Source organism: Pseudopipra pipra, chromosome 5 (assembly GCF_036250125.1).
Source record: "Pseudopipra pipra isolate bDixPip1 chromosome 5, bDixPip1.hap1, whole genome shotgun sequence".
NCBI lineage: Eukaryota > Metazoa > Chordata > Aves > Passeriformes > Pipridae > Pseudopipra > Pseudopipra pipra.
In genome coordinates this window covers 704,199-721,337 of record NC_087553.1, presented here as the reverse complement: position 1 = coordinate 721,337, position 17,139 = coordinate 704,199, and the positions used below count along the sequence as shown (strand labels likewise).

Here is a 17,139-nt window from a genome sequence, read left to right as displayed (position 1 = left end):
AACAAGTATCAAAAAAAAACACACAAAAATTAAGTTGTGAAAATGGTACATATTCTCTCATTTGTGTGCTGTGGAACATCATCTACATATAAATATGTCTTGAAATAATGTAGATGACAGCACAAGCTGAGTGGAGGAGCAAGGAGTGTTAAGTATCCTCTGAGTTACTCACTTTATTGCTTTATGTGCACAAGTTTTACATTCCTCACTGTTTCTGCACCTGGAGACCTGGCAGTGTGGCTCTGGACAGGGCACTGAGGAGCAGAGTTGTACTTCCGTGGGGCCATTCAGGGAAGGGGCACTGCTGGGTGAGGTGGGAAGGGCAGGGAAAGTTCCCTTTCCCTGAGCAGAAGAGCAGCCCTGAGAAAACCTGGTAGGGAGCTCTGGTCCCAAGTGACTTCTTTGCTGGAAAGCACAGCTGTGCAACTACCTCTAGAATGTCTTTCTAGGATTAATCCTTCATTTTAGCTGTTAATAAAAGAGGATAAAGTTGGAGGCCTTCAAAGGCTGGAGTTCTAATTTACAATCTTGAATGAAATGAAAATAAAATACCCAGGGAGTCTTTACTGCATTTTGAGCAATGTGGGACTTCTTACACCTTTTGATACAGGCTGACGTTTTATGGCTGCACCATAAACTTCTTACCAGAGGATAAAATTTTGTTTACTTGGTTTTTAAAGACATCATAACTATGTGAGCTTTGACCACTGATCCATGGCACAGAGTGCAGGGGGATACGGGCGAGTGAGCAGCATGTGGGCAGAGGGGCCTGCCCTGCTGTGCCCAGGTTTGCTGTGCCCAGGTTTGCTGGGTCAGCGTTGGCAGTGCAGCTCCTGGCTGCTGCTCTGGCCTTGCTCTGACCTCGTGCTGTCCCAGGTGCTCTTGTGCTACATGAAGTTAGTGCTCCCCTGCTTCTGACATTCCTCATCTGCTGCCTTCCCAGCAGAACTTACACAGGGAAGCAGAGGAGGAGTTTGCAGTTTAGCTGTTTGTACTTTCACCTGCTTTGCAGCATATTCTACTACCTGTGGACACCACAAACCAGGTCCTCAGCAGCACGTGGGGCCTGACTGCACTGCATAACAATTGCATCATCTCTGAAGAGATTGAGCTGTTTCTTTGCTCTCTTTGTGCACCCCAGTCCTGCCTGGCACAAATCCCAGAATCCCAGGATGGGTCAGGCTGGAAGGGACCACAGTGGCTCAGCTGGTCCCACCTCCCTGCTCAGGCAGGGCCAGCTCAGAGCACATGGCACAGGATTGTGTCCAGAGGGGTCTGGAATATCCCCAGGGAGGAGACTCCACACCCCTTCTGGTCTCTGTTCAGGGTTGGGTCACTGCCCAGCAAAGAAGTTCTTCCTCATGCCCAGGAGGAACTTCCTGGGCATCAGTTCCTGCCCGTTCCTGCTGTGCCATTGCTGGGCCCCCCGAGCAGAGCCTGGTCCCTCCTCTGCCCCCTCCCTGCCTCCAAATTACATGTACAAAATTTTCTGAAGAAAAAAATGTAACTTTAATGGTAAAAGCGATAGGATTTTCTTCCTGGATGAAAAAAATAATTTCCCTAAAGTATGCAATTCATCAGGAGAAGCTGGACTGCCATTTTAGATGTTAAAGAGCTCTTTATTACTTTTGAGAGGAAAAATTCTTTGATGAGTCTTATTGTTTGTAGCATATGGAAGAATGCTGCAAGAGGAAATGGGTCTGCTCTCATCCTAAAATAAATTCCTTTGTAAACCTGTCATTACCTTAAAATGGCGTGCTGTGAGATCCTGAACAGTTCTGTAGCATTCATAGAACTACCAGGGAGTTTGTAGCTTACAAAGTTCAACTGACATGTTTGCGTTGCTCTAATTAATTGTTTAAATTCATCTTTCAGTGCCCAGTGTGGGAGAACTGTTACTTTGTCTAATTACATCTCAGGCTGGTAACCTTTACATCTATACTAACAAGGAGTATTTTTTCCTTCAGGATATTTGATGAGTACAGGCCAACAAAGCACCACCCTCATTGGTAGCAGACACCAATATGATTATGGACAGTTAAGAACAAATTTGCTGTATCTCTGCAATTATTCAAATTGGTATTTTAAATTTGCAGCTGCTACAACTTTGCATGTTTCCAAGTAAATTCAATGGAGAAGTGCTGAAAGATGCCAGATTTTCAACTGTGAGCTGCTGGGCTTTTAGCAGAGGGGAAAAGGTAAGCAGAGTGAGACTAGAGTTCATTGAAGACCTCAGAGCCTGAGGAGTTAAACTTCAGAGGAGGTCGAATATCACTTTTTCTATACCCTTTAAATCTTCTGTCTGGGACTGGCTGCACCCTAATCATAACTGTCCCTCTGTATTTAATAGCAGTCAGGCCGTTTCAAAATGCAAGTGGAATAGTTTGCCTTTAGAGTAAGGAGAGGTCCTTTCATGAGCTATTTATTTTAGTTTTGAAAATTCAGTTTCTTGTTCTGCTTCTGAAAGGTTGGAAACCTTTTGCTTTACCTTTGTAACCTGTGTTTAAGAACAAAGAAATTAAACGTGCCACAGGGTAGCAGAGTGGGTTGGAGATGCCTATCTGGGTAATACCAATAAAAAATTTACTCCAAATCCTGCTTTTCAGGTTATTTGAAGAAAATATATCCTGCTGTGAGGATATATGTTTATATATGTGTGTGTGTGTGTATATACACACATATATGTTATATATACAAGTAAACACCTAGCTAACTATGTTTTAGGAGTAAGAATTTTCAGCATTTGTGAAAGGAAAACCTGTGGTTGCTGTGAACATCCATATACAGATCCCTTAGTTTAAATGATGTATGAAAATGTAGAAAATGTAAGATAATTTTTAGATACTCCTTCCCAAAGCTGCTTCTATTATATTCAGTCTGAAAGTCATCTGAGAGGTAGATTGAAAATACTTCTGACTTGATGGCAGCAGCAAGTATAATTGTGGTTCATGAAACTGGCTGAAGCTGGAGGAAATCAACTTGCTCTGGTCTACAACAATGGCAGTTTGTTTTTGGGAGATGCCAGCAAGGACTTTTGGGGGAGCTGACAGACATTTTATTTCTAAGTTACAGAGTGCAACCTAAACCAGGCCACATGCCGTAAAAAAGCCTCCCCACTGAATGGAGGCCAGTGGAGAGCAAAAATAGGAGTGTGAGTTGAGTTTTTAGAGTGAACCATCAGAGAGTTGAGCATTTTCACGTACATGTGGCTATCCCATGAGTGTTGCCAAAAAATACAGCATAATGTCACATCAGTAGTGGTTGCCTTTCTTTGGAAAGCTCCCTTCAGGCACTGCCAGTGCATTAAGTAGCTGGATGTGACCTATTTGGTTCTGTATTTTCACAAGCATACATGAAATCATGTTATTGAGTGGATATGGATCTGTAAAGGACCCAGGGTACTGATGAGAGCAGCAATGAACTCCTCATGCCCAGCCAAGTTTTGCCCACCTGGAGGATCTTTGGGGTCCCTTCCAACCCAGGCTGTTCTGTGATTCTATGGAATTCCCCTTCTCCTTGTCACTTTGCCACTTGCTTTGCTGCACAAGTGGGTTTGAAATAAGTAAGTTTAAAGTCTGCCTGGGCCAAAGTGAAGTATATTCTTTGGTAGAGGGCTTCAATTTTGCATTATTTCTGGTTGCTGCTGTTAGCCTTATCCTTGGATGACACAGAGCACTACCAGCATCTTACTTTCTGTCAGCCAGTACTGAGTGTGTCCCTGTGACTTTAACAGCCACGGCAGACAGCAAGTTTTTAGTTGGTCAGCAGTGGAGGGACGGGACCTGTCAGCAAAGGTTAAGAGCATAAATCTATCTGCTCATAGTGCCAAAGGTGAAGCAAAATATCAGCTGAGTGGAAGCCAACTCTGCCTGTTCTCACTGGCACAGGTTGCCCAGAGAAGCTGTGGCTGCCCCAGCCCTGGAAGTGTCCAAGGCCAAGTTGGACGGGGCTTGGAGCAACCTGGGCTAGTGGAAGGTGTCCCTGCCCATGGCAGGGGGGTGGAAGCAGATGATCTTTAAGGTCCCTTCCCATTCTATTCTATGATTCTACTGCAGATGGAAGTAGGAGAGCAAGAAGTCCCTTATTGCCGTGCTCCAGTTCAGAGTCATTGAACTGCTGTGTGCTGAGAGTTCACCTTTAGAGAGAGTGGAGAGAGTGGAGGATCCCTGCTCTGGGCACGAGCACAAAGCTGAGCTGCCTGTGAGTGTTACTGTGAGGGCCAGAGAAGAGGTGGTGAGAGGAGAAGCTGGAACAGGTACAGGGGTGTTATTCACTGAGCAAGAACAGTCTGAGAGGGGCTTATTTCTTTCACCTGACTGAGCAGATCAGATCCTGTCCTGTTCCTGCAGGTTGCTGGGAATTCTTTGGAGCTGTGTTTTATTAGAGACAGTGGATCCCAGGGGCCTGTGTAGCTCAGAAGGGAATCCCCCAGTGTTGTATCAGGGTGGAGTTTTTTGGGCTGCACTTTCTTCAGTGATTCCCAAGAGGCTTCAAACTTTGTGTTATTTCTGCTGGTGAAAGGGGACAACCACAGCTCTTCTCTTGGCTGTGGTAGGGAGGGTCACCTGTCTGCTGCTGTCACTGTGTGGCAGGGTGATTTTGACACCCCTGAAAGAAGCATTGCAGGTTATCCAGTTTTGTTCTTACAGCAGTGATAATGGACCAAAGGATTCCACTCCAGGTAGGATTTTTCAGTATATTATCTGAAATGTCCTCAGTGGGATTATTACAAAGCTCCAAAGGGGGAGGATCTGGGCACATGCTCCCTGTTGGAAAGGGCACAGGAGGCATTTGTGTAACCTAATCTTGCTTTAAATCACACTTGACATTTGCTGCACATCTGAAGAGATGGGATAACACAACTTCCATGTCTTAGGCCACTGTTTATGTTTCCTTGATGCTGCAAACTCTTCAGGGCAAAACTTGGTGAAAGGTGAAGAACCAATCAAAAAACTTGTTGCATTAAGCATGATATTTAGTAGGTCTAAATTCTGACTCAAAGACTGCACTTCTGAAGTATTTATTGCCAGAAACTTCATCTTAGAATGAAAACAAAAATGTAGGGATTTCTCATGAGAGGTTGCACGTCTACTAACTCTATCAGTAATCCCAACTGTTCCCCAGGAACAGCTTTTTTCCTATCAAATGCAACATTCTCCTCATATGAGAAAGACTTGAGACCACAAAAGGAATGCAGTGTGCAGTATAGAAAAAGATACTCCAAGAAATTAAAGCATTTGCCTTTTTTTGTCTTCCAGAAATGACCACAGATTACACTTTGTGTTTGGACATTTACAATTCCTAACCGTATATTTCAGGTTGCAGGTTCTATAATTTCTAAAATTCATTTTTCTAGAGCAGCTGCAGGATGATTAAAATACTCAGAATACTGTAAAAAATATTGAAATTCAGAGGGTTTTTGGGGGGGAGGGTGTTGGTGGTATTATTAATTTCCTTGAGAATTTATAAAATCCTGAGGCAGATTTGCAGAGATGTGAATATGAATCTGTTCTTTAGTGTCTCGTTCCTGCCCAGGGATGAGCTGTGACCCAGGAATGCTGAGTGACAACAGCCCTCCTTAAGAAGTGTGTGATGTTCAGGGTCCCTCTGAGAGCTGGAGGAAGTGTAACAGAGCTGTACAGAATGCAAGAAGGCTCTTTCAAATGTTACATTCTAATATTTCTAATCCCCTGAGAGGGGTAATCTCTGTAGGCACCAACTCATGCATGTAAAAGTGAGGAATTAAAGTTAATAACTCTATTTCTAAACCAAATATTGTCATATTTGTCCTCTGCCCTAATCCTCTTGGTGGACTTAAATCCATGACAGGCTTCAATTCTTGAAAGAAAGCAGATCTTTAGTTACCAGGAGCACCCAAAAAAAAAAAAAGAAAGAAATGAAGAAAATATATAATATTTCACTGCTTTTATAGCTCAAACAGCTTGCTTGATTTTTCTGTAGACTTTCTTTTGACAAATTCCCCTCTGGGCTGAGACAGAGCACTAGAAATTTGAGAGCCAAAGGTTTTGGTTTTTGTTTTTTTTTTTTTTAAGTAAAGCTAGGAGTGGTTCAGAAATATTGTTGAGAATGGAATGCCTTCTACAACCACCTTATCATATTTCAGTCTGTCTTGACATTTTTTCTTGTGCATACCTCCAAAGAACATTGGGATGTCATCTGGCCAGTGCTTTGCATAGTAGCTTTATTCTGGCATTTTCCTGTTGCCCTGTTTTTGGTCACTGTTGTTAGAACAGTTTTGCCTTCAACTGGTGAGTGCCTTGTCCTGTGTGGCTCCTTCCTGAGCCGGGACTGATCTGCCCTCGCTGCCTCAGAGCTCTGGTTAAACTGTCCTTTCGCTTTCCAAATGGTTTCCCTGACCTCCCCTTTCCTACCACTCTGGGTGTGTTTGCAGTCCCTTCCACTGACCTTGGGGGTTTGTTCCTTTCTCCTGGTGTGTGGAGATCTGAAGGAGGTGCAGCCCTTTCCTGAAATCCTAGATGGAATTGTGGCTGATGGCTGTTTTGCTAAATGCATACTTGGTTATAATTTAGATGCATCTTTTGAAACACCCGTTTATTTTAACCATTGTTGGTTTTGGGTGCACACTGGGCATCAGTTGGTGTCTGTGAGGATGGAACTGGAGTTTCATTTACCTTCGTTGTTCTGGTTATTTGTCATAAAGTGACATTTGAGATGACCATAAGCAGCAGGGGGGAGTTATTCAGAGACCCTGAATCAATAAAATACTCACGTATTTTGCTGAAAGATAAGATGGCATACAGATCCTTGTGGAATCTGTATAAATGGATGAATCCCTAGAGATTATAAACAGAAAAAGAGCTTCAATCCTGATTGTGTCAGCTCAACTTGTCATCTACCTTAGAGTGGTAAGTTATAATTAGCTTTGCCACATGCCAGATATGAGCCAGGTTGGGTTTTTAAGTGTGGTGCCAAATTCTTGAAAGAATTATTTGACTTGTATAATCTCCATGTTAAAGCATTTTAGAAAAGCTGGTTATTTCTATGCATGTAAATGCACATTAATATATTTCTGTGTGTAGGTGGAGCCTTTTTCTTTCCATGTCCCAGGACATTTAAAAGGACCACACCAGCGATATGTAATCAGTCTGTGGACACAGATACCATCCCCCATCCCCCTGTGCTTCATATCTCAGTGTTTGTGGCAGGTTTTAATAGTAATTTGAGACACGAGTTTCAACTTCATGGAATTTTTGCATTTTTTTCTGTACCTGGGAAGAGAAGATAAGCTGAGGCACTTTTAGCAGTTAGGTGACAGCAACTGAAGGTTTTTCTTCATAACAGAACTGCCTCCTAACCCTGGTACCTGGTAGGGATAACAAACAGATTTAGTTGTCATGAACTCTTAAAATGGGATTAGTGTAAGAGAAGGGACTGTAAGAGCAGAATATTTTGACTGTGGAGCACTAACTTGAGATCGATCAAGAGTGTGATTATTTCTGTTTTAAAACCAGATGATTTATAGTTGCTCATAAATTATGGGTTTCTATTAAAAATGTAAGTCATAATTTTAAAAAAAATTGGCAGTCTAAGCAGCACAAATGAATGTGTCATATTCATGGTTTTAAGCTAGTATTACAAGTCTGAGTATAGGGCAAAGGAAAACAAACTAGAGGTTATGGCTTAATTTTTTTTGGAAGTTCTGTAAGTTTTGGCATAAGAGACATTATAATAAAAATAGCCTGACAGAGCTAAACATGTCCTATGGCTTTTGTAGCTCTGGAGTGCTTGACCCAGTTTTTGTGTTTAAGTTCATAGTATGCTAAGGTGTTTTGGCACTGGGTTTTTGAGTCCCACAGAGCACGAAAGGCAGCACATAGGATATAGATTAAATGTTTAGCTGGCAGGCATTAGAGGCTAATAACAGTCTGGGTGTGTAATACTGCTCAGTGTGTCTTGTGTGAACTGTTAACCCAGATATACCAGTGGGAGAACAGTCCCCATGTTGGTGCAGGTAAGAAAGGCCTCAGTACCCGGAGTGCAGGAGCAGTAAACACCATTTAATGACCCTGGGGGGCCCTTCAGCTGCACCTCACTGAGGGGAGGGGGAGTTAAAGCCTTGGAGCTCAGAACCAGCCTCGTGCTTTGCTCTGGCTCTCAGGATTGAACAGTGCTGAAAATGGCCCTGGGAGCACAGCTGGGAGTGAGAGGGCAACTGGATATTGTGAGCTGCTGGGGTTCACTTTTCCTGAATTACTCATAGCCAGGGGAGCAGGCAGCTGCCCTGCACCTGGAAGCAGACATACAGCACATTTGGGCAGAATGTTTTACCTAGCTCTAGTGCCTGTGCTTCAAAAGGGATGCTGAAAAATCCAAGTGGAGGGAAGAGACACAAGAACTTTGCAGAGCTTGGAACATCTCCCTTGGTTTCTTTCTTTAGTTCATGCCAAAGATGCTTTATCAAGTGCCTTGGTTATGATGTGGGAATTATTTCTTTTAAATCTATAAGGAAAATCAATGTTTGGAAGCAACTCTGAACAAATCTAAACCAGAAATAAATCACAGGCTGTAATGAGTGAGAGATTTACCTCCTGGGACAGTTTATTTAGGGATACAGTGGAATCTCCCAGTCAACACTGAAAGTCCCTCAGAAAAAGGCAGGAAAATATTTTGTATGTGAAACAGAATTGACAGGCTTGATTTCCTGAGGGGCTGAGCTTTGCTCATCTGTGTTTGTGCAGAAGTGTTGGGCAGAAGAGGTCTAGTTGTCCATTCTGGTCTTAAAATTATATTTGTTAGCCATGGACACTTAAATAGGTGAGCTCTCACTGAAAGTCCTAGGTGAGATTTAACATTCCTGTCTGCTGGTTATACAGAAGATATAAGTCTCTGTATCCCATAGGGCACACTTGAAAAATGGATTCATCATTGCAGATGATGGGTAGGATGCTCAGAGATGGAGATTAGCACAAGTAGCCAGAAAGATGGTGCTCGTCTGCACGAGGAAGGCAGAGCTACTGGTGTGGGAGGTTAGTGAAGGCCTGGGGACTGGAAAAACTCTTTAATGTACAATTATTTTGTGCTACAGATGTTTCCTGTTTTTTGTAGGCTGTGAATCACAGAGAGTGTTGCCTTTGTACTGAAACTGGATGGCTTTGAGTGGTTTGAAGTGAGGAGAGGGCCGGAGGGCAGGCCAGGCTGCCATGGCACAGGAGTCTGGTGAGGCTCTGCTGCCACGCTGTGGCGGGGATGGAGCCTTGTTTGGCACGGCGTGGTCCAGCCCTCCCACCCAGCCCTTGCACCAGGTGAGAGGTACCTGCAATAGGAATGAACCTCTGCTTTCCTGTCCCCGTGTTACAGATCATATCCCTAAAGAGTGTGGTCAGGAATAAAAGCCTCTCCCAGTATCCAGGGGCACCTCTGTGCCTTGGAGGCTTCTGGGTTAAATGGGTTCTGGCTCTGCAAGAGCCAGGCAAGGAAGCAGTGACATTCCCAGTTCATACAATACTGCTTTTGAAAGCTCAATTATCATCCAGAGTGTGGTGAGTGCAGTCATAGGTGGTAAGAACTGCTCTGGAATATAGGAAAATACAGGCAATTGGAATATTGTAGATTTTTTTGTTCTACCTTCCAGGCAGAGCACTTTAAGTTTGTATAGGCTGAATTCCTGAAGTTTTCTGATGCTGATAATTCAATGTGAGGTATAAATAGAGTCCAGTGCATTAATTCTAAAAATATAAATTAGGCTTTTGAAAATAGGTAAGTCAATTAAGATAGAACCTTTCGTTCTTTACATTTTCTGTTACTACATTTTTGGTAATGTCTTAAGCACAAGTAGACTTTACTTTAATAGGTAGAGGAGTTGTACTAAATTGCTGTCACCTTATGCAGCTCCTAGGACTTGCTAAAACTACTAAAACCCCCAAGATGAAGAAACCTGTGGAGCTTTGTAAGTGCTTTGGCTGATGGTGGGACCAGAACTGCCTGGCTGCTGCCTGTGGTCAGTCCCAGCACGTTGCTCCCAGCTGAGCTGGGCAGGTGTGGTAGTTGTCCAGAGGCCTCTTTAATGGGGAGAGGAGTTACCTTCAAGGTGCTGTAAAATGAAAGTGCTTCAAAGGACTGCAAGGCTTGAAGGGGAGATGGTTTGTCTTTTCAGTGTGGTCCAGTCACGTCTGCAAGTGGAAGTGACCCTTCTAACATGACACTTCAGTATTTCATTCCAGTCTGCAGAAGTTTGAATCAAAATTGGATTATTTGTTGAAGACCAGAAAGAAATACAATTAACAAGAATTGTATTTTTATTATCTCTGGGTTTTAGCCCTGTTCCAGAACAGGTCCTATAAAGTTGAATGGCTTTAGCTGGGGGTTGCATAAACAGCCCATTTGACAAGAGTTCCAACCCACGGGAGTTGACTTTCTTAATAAGGTTTTGTATCTCCTCCTATATTTGATTAAAATGTAGTTGATATTTAAATAATAAAAATCCATTTTAAATGAGGTAATGGGATAGAACAAAGAATATCCTCTTTTTCTAGTAAGACCTAATTACTCTTGAGGAAGAAAGTTCCTAAGTAGTGATTTAATTATGGAAAACTGACTGTAGTGCAGGAAATGGTCTAACTTAACAAAAACAAGTCCCTACACTGTGTAATAAATCAAACCCTCCACCAAGAATGTTGTATTTAGAGATTCCTCAGTATTAATAACTAGGAAGGGGACTTAGGAAAACAGATGTATGTATGTCATTCTGCTTGTCATCGCTCTTCAGTATCCTGTATTAGTTCATAGTAATGCTTAACTTTCAAAACTTGCCTTTTTCAAGCAATGTACTTCCAAGGTTCCTTGTGCATTGCTGGGCATTTGCCTCGTCAGCCTCAAAGCTCATTAATAACTTTGTCTGCTCTGTCTTCCCTAGAATCCAGATTGCTTTGTGGGACAGTTTGTAGGGGTCCTGATGGCTGCACTGGGCTTGTCAGGAATGTTCAGTCCCAGCTGGAGTTGGTACTATGGGAGTGAGAAGCTGGAATACTCTCTGAGAACTGGTCTGCACATCCTGCTCCCCAGTAATGCACGGCCACGGGGGGTTGGTTGGGGACTCCTGGCAGGGCATGGGGGTACTTTCACACCCCATTAAACCTACAGACCAGTCACTGGGCTCCTGCCTTGACTCCAGCAATGTCTTGGACCACAATCCAAGGGAAAAGAAGCAGGAGAATTGTGAAAAGTTTCCTTTGCAGTCAGTGGCCAAACTTCCACAGGATTTAGTGAGGTAGATTTTCGTGGCTTCCAGATAGTAACATTTCTCATCCCTTAGGGCTGATCTTCTCCAGCTCTCTTCCTTTTTCTCTGGGTTCCCTCCTCCCTGACAGTTGAAGTTACAACCCAGAGGAGTGGAGATGATTTTAAATTTTAAATTGTGGAATGAAGCTGTTGCCCTGTCTTCCATGCTTGTGTAGGTTGATTCAGTTTTGTTATTGTTTGTATAGGTCAAAATAGCACAGGAATCCCATAGCACACAGTACTGAAGGGTTTTGGAAAAGGGTAGCTATAAATGCACAGAAATGTTTGCTTTCAGTCCCTAAACAGATAGTCTGTTGATGAGGCTTCTGCAAAATGAAATTGTTTTCTTCCTTTTGTATGCCCTCTTCCCTGTGACAGAATATCATCATCTTCACTTGTCTGTAATGTTGATTCATTTGAGAGTGCCATACACCCTGCTGGAAAAATGCAGACAAGTCTGTGCCATGAGATCTGCTGCACTTGCTGTGTTCCTTCTCTTTGGTGCAGTTTCACAACAAACAGGCTCATGCTCTTATTTGTAGTAACCATGGCAACTTTAGAAGCTCTCTTTCTAAAGCTGAGCATACAATAAAGTGCTTAAAGTGTTGGTAGGATTAGAGACTCTCGAATATGTTTAATTTTCTCCCTGTGTCTCTGTCTTTGGAGAGGAGCAAGAGGGTAATGTGAGTATTAGGGTTTTAATCTGGCTTTAATCTCGCTGACACTCAGGTCTGCCCCAGCCTCCCCCAGCAGGAACAAGGGGTCATGAATATTCATGGTGAGGGCACAATGGGCAACCTACACAGAAAGGAGTTTGTGAAGGAGGGAAAATGTTATTGAAACCAGTCTGCAGCTTCAGCTACAGTAGTCAATAATGATAAATGCCAGAATGGTGATAGAGTTCATAAGATAATGGGGATGTCTGAGATATTATGTAAGCATGGATGGGTCTGGTAATGGGGAAACAGCGTTTGCTGTGGGGTTTAGCAGTGGGTTTGTGTTGAGGGACATAAGGATGATGGTAACAGGATTATTCCCAAAGCTAATGCACACAGGCATCTCTACGAGTACTTTAGTGTCTGTGTGGCACTTTGTGAGACTGAGAACTGTCACTCTGGAAATTGCTGTTATTCCTGTAGGAGGTTTTCTTTTCTGTAAGTGCTGTGTTTTACACAGAGCTGTATTTTAGGAACACAACAAGACAGATCTGCTCCTCATCCCAGGAGCAGAGCCAGGGAGGGTGGTAGCATGTTTCTCACAGTCCATTGGGAGAACTTCATGTTGCTTTCTGGCACTGGTGCAATGTCCTAAATCAGACCTGGGAAAGACCTGCAAGGTTTTAGCCTTGGTTTGTCAGCATTCATGAGCTTGCCTGCTTTGCTGCTCTGAAACCTGTTCTCACCACTGGTGCTAATGACTGAAAGTCTGCTTGTATGTGATTTTATTTCTTAGGCATTTTTTTGTTTTATATGCTCAAATGTAATCTTCAGTGGAAATACTCAGTTCATGTAACTTCAGGGTAGCTTGGCACTTGTCTTTTCACTTAAATATAGTAGTGATGCACTGACAGAAGAGAATACATGGATATTCTCCGTCATGTTCACCTGTTAAGACTTTGATGTGATGCATAATTTTTTTTGGTGTTAATTTCTCTCCTCTGTCATTACCTCACACTGGAGTTTTTTGAACCACGAAGGTGTGCAGCACGTTTCCTGGCAAAGTGTAAAGAGCTCTGTCAGAGTTAAAAAAAAAAAAAACCTTGTAGTTGTTAGTGCTTTGCCATTTTTGATTTTCAATTCTGGACTTCTTGAATGTGGAAAAAAAATATAAACTGCTACTAAAAGGCAGGAGACTGTTGCACTGACCCATGCCAGTGCAGGGCTGTTCCCTGCCAGGTGTGTCCAGGCTGCTCTTCATCCAAACCCTTCTCTCTCTGTTGGGGATGTGTAAGATAGATGGTGTAAGATTGTGTAAGGCCAGTTTCTCTCTTCTCTTGTTTTGTCTGAGGTTCCCATTTTCCCCAGCTGAGGAGTTTTTCCCTCTCCTCACCCCCTGGCAAATGCCAGAAGAACACCACCTTATCTCTGTGCTTAGACACTCTCCAACCCAAAAGACGTCAAGGAGATGAGTAAATTATGCATATTCCTCTCCTGGATGTGAAGCTACATGTAGTAAATAATTGGTGCCCTGCAGGCAAACCACTTGTGTGATTCAGAAAGGGTAACTTGGGAAAGATTGTATCAAACAGCCTTTCAGCTGCAGAGCTGGGACCAGCATCTCTGACACTTCATAAAATGAACACTGGAGTTCACTTGGAAGATGCCTGGCTGATAATCCTGGGAATTTAAATCCTTTGTCTGCAGCCCTGACATGTGCCTCAGTCCTGGCCCCAAGGGACCACCTTAGAAGGTGAATGAGTTGCAGCTTGTGCCCCTTCCAATGTCAGCAGGAGCTCCCTGCCGGTGATCCTGGGGTCTGGTCTCCTGGAAAGTGTGTAAAAGCTCCCAGGCACAAAGGACCCAGCTTAGGTAACCTTAGAAGTTAAAGAATTTTAAGTGTCTTGACATTATTTGTGCTATTTTCAGATATTAGCCTGGATAATTTCTCTTTTTCTACATCTCTTCAGCTCTTGCAGTGAAAATAATAGTTGTCTTTCCTGGACATGATTTACAGCTTACTTTGTTCACCAGTACTTGGAAGTGTAGTGCTAAAGTGTTTGGATCATAAACAAGTGACTGATTTTTTTAATTTAATCCCACTAGGAAGATCATTGGAATATTTCAATTAACTGTAATTCTGGTTTGAAACAATATCTCCATTTAATTCTTGCAGTTCACTTGTATTTTTGTTAGGGTTTTTTTCCTAACACAAATCCTAGTAAACTTGACTGAAGTTAATGGACATAAATCATTCTATTAAAAACTAATATGAATTAAGTTCCCTCATATGCAAGTATTTGCAGGTTCAGTGTCAACACCTGTCTTAAATGTCTTACTTTTTCAAACCCTTGATTTCTGACAGGTTTCGAGGTTTAAGGGATTGGGGGAGGGCAGAAGGAGGGGAATGCAGTAATAAATGGCAATAAACAATGTTTCATCTCTGAATAAATAACCAGTCCTTGACTGTGCCCCCCAGTTGTGAACCAGTGGGCAGTTTTTGCCATCCGGAACCTGACGGAGCAGAACGAGCGGAACCAGGAGCTGATCGCGGGGCTGGAGGAGCAGGGGCTGGCAGAGGGCTCTGCCCTGGGCAGCATGGGCTTGGAGATGGACAAACAGGAGGGCAGGCTAATCCTCAGGTCTGCCAGGAAAAAGCCCTCCTGAGCCCAGGAGTATTTCTCTTATGAAATAGTTTTCCCTGCTCAGCCAGTCAAGATCTCCTCCTTTTCAGTCCCGGGCTGCTGGAAGTGTTACACCCAGTGTCAGAAAAGCTGCCAGATGATGCTTCTGCCTCGTAAACAGAAGCACACCTCTGTGTTTCCTGAACACTCGGGTAAATCAGCCTGTGGAACAAAGTCCTTCTTGTCAGTGGGTTGGGATTCTTGTTTCCTTGGTAGAAGGGTGTCATAGATGCAGTATTGAGTTGTTACAATTTCCTTTGCTGAACCTGAGGATAACTGTTGTTAAAAAACTCTCCAAAGAAAGAGCTGCTTTGCAGGCTGCCCTCCAGTAAAAGATCTGTGCTGAGTCAGGGCTAAACAATCAAAGTTTTCAGTCATGGGACTCAAATATCTCTGTTTATCTAAGGATCGACGGGATGTTGGATGTACATAAATATTTAGTGAATTAAACACAACATGCCTTCTGTGTATTTAAATTATGAGTAAACCTTCTTTTCTACCTTGTTACCTTTCAGTCTTCATGACAAGTGTATTAAAACCAAAGCTGAAGCTGTTGTGGCAGCAGATGCTGCATTCCTTTGCACTGGGGCATGTCTCTGTTTTGGAGACTTGGGTGTTTGTTTGAATTTTATTTGTTCCTTTGGAGGGTAAGTCAGCCCACTTTCCTTTTATTTTGCACTTCTCATGGGTTTTCTGAACTCTGGCAGACTGCTGAAGAGGTAGTTTCTCACTGTGATTAATTCTAGTAGTTTCTTTTCACCCCTCTGCCTTTCCAAAACATTGACAAAACTCATTTCCAGTTAATTAATTCAAGAGAGGCAGAAGAATGGAAGGCCCTGCCTCTTCATTTTGGGTACCCTCCTGTATTGTTGTTGGACCCTGCCACTGTGGAATGTGGCATGAATGAGATGGGGGAAGGGGGGTGAAGCCAGGGTGGGGGGGCACAGTTAACTCTGTGTGTGCCATAGCTTTGCCCTGGAAGCCAAGAAATGTAACCCTCCATGCACGAGCAAAGCAGGAATTGCAGCTTGATATTGCTGCTGCTTGTGTGTTGTTGCTGCCCTTTGATTACTTCCAGTGATCTCGAACTTGCAGGTCTCAGGAAAGTTAATTTGTTAGCATTTAATCCCATTCTTAAATGGAAAGGCAAGTTTATGTCCTTAAACTCCACGTGCCTGTAACCAGCCTTCAGCCATGTGCATCAGCTTACGCTCCTCCAGTTCAGTTTTGGTTTAAAAATGGGAAAAACACAGTACTTTGAGCTGTGGGAAGTCCCCAGCAGTGTGTGACAGAGCTGGGGAGTAGAGCTGGACTGCTGAGGTGGTTTCAAGTTAACGGGAGGATCTCAGTGTGTGCCCTGGTGGGACTGTGGATTTGACCCAGTGGGATTTTAGCCACCTGTGGGGTTCAAAGGCAAGGATCCAACACTGCTGTCTTCAGCCCTTTCCCAGGTAAACGGGCTCTAGAAAGGGATGATGGCAGTAGGAACAAAGACATGAACTCTTGGTGCTTTTAGTGACTTTTTGCTTGGAAAACAGATGGGGGGAAAGCGTTCTTTGTGTTAGCAAAGGGTAAACGTGGCTATAAGCAAAGTACTTCAGTTGCTTTTTAAAAATATTTTGACAGGAACATTTTGTCAGGTATTAAACCCTGTTGTGTCCGAGTGCTGGTTTATAAAGTTGTGTCCTATACAGGTGGGTGCCTTTTCCTGGCTGAAGGGAAAAGGGATATGGTTGTGGTTCTTCTTGAGCATGTGGTTTCTCAATGATTTCCTTAAGCCTTAATTCTTGTGTTTAGGCCAGAATTCATTTAGCAGTATCATTAGTGTGTCACATCAGATTTACAGCTGGGTTTGTAGGGGTTTTTTAATCTTCATCTCCATAACACAATGAAAGATTCATGCTTCTCACCCCTAAGTGGGGGGAAAAAAAGAATTCTACTGTTATATATAAAAAAGCATTATTCAGAAGGCTGCATCATTCATCTTTAAAAGGAAAGAATTAAACTTTTGCTAACAAAGGACCATCAAATAGAACACCATCTGAAATGAAGCTGTTTTCCACTGAGTAATTATAAAGTTTCAAACATTTTTATTTTAGTGCCACTACTTACGAAACTCATGTTAAATGATTTAACAAAGTGAGAAAAAATATATAGAATTATCCTGAACAGAAAATGAACTTGCTGTGTAAGGAAAAAATATAAATAATTTCCTTTTATTTAGGGTGATAAAGAGTTAAAATCCTGTTCACAAAGCAAATCCAGAGAGAACTTTGGTTGTGGAAAAAGCAGTGGGAGTCCCTCTTTCCTTTTAAGCAGATGGGAATAGACAGGGTGTTTTTTTTAACTTGACGGTTGTATACTCACCGATGGAATATGCACAAGCCTGTAAATATAAGCCAAATAATAACAAACAAATAAATCTGAGGGTTTTGTGGTTTTCAGTGCCTAATGAAGTAATAGTTGTGTTTTCAAAAAGGGAAACGTAGGGCTTTCACAGCAGAGAACATGCTGATTACTGTATTGTGAGTGGCTGGCTT

The 17,139-nt window shown here is 42.8% G+C and overlaps 1 protein-coding gene across 3 annotated transcripts in view; it reads left to right on the top strand.

Moving 5' to 3' along the window:
• ATXN10 (ataxin 10) overlaps positions 1 to 15,075 on the top strand; it is a 67,677-nt gene extending 52,602 nt beyond the window's left edge. For all 3 annotated transcript variants that reach the window (XM_064654040.1, XM_064654041.1, XM_064654039.1), the window contains one exon: positions 14,395 to 15,075. In XM_064654040.1, coding sequence (XP_064510110.1) covers positions 14,395 to 14,582 — 188 coding nt within the window. In that variant the 3' untranslated portion in view covers positions 14,583 to 15,075. The remainder of the gene's footprint in view (positions 1 to 14,394) is intronic.
• Positions 15,076 to 17,139: the final 2,064 nt, after the last annotated feature.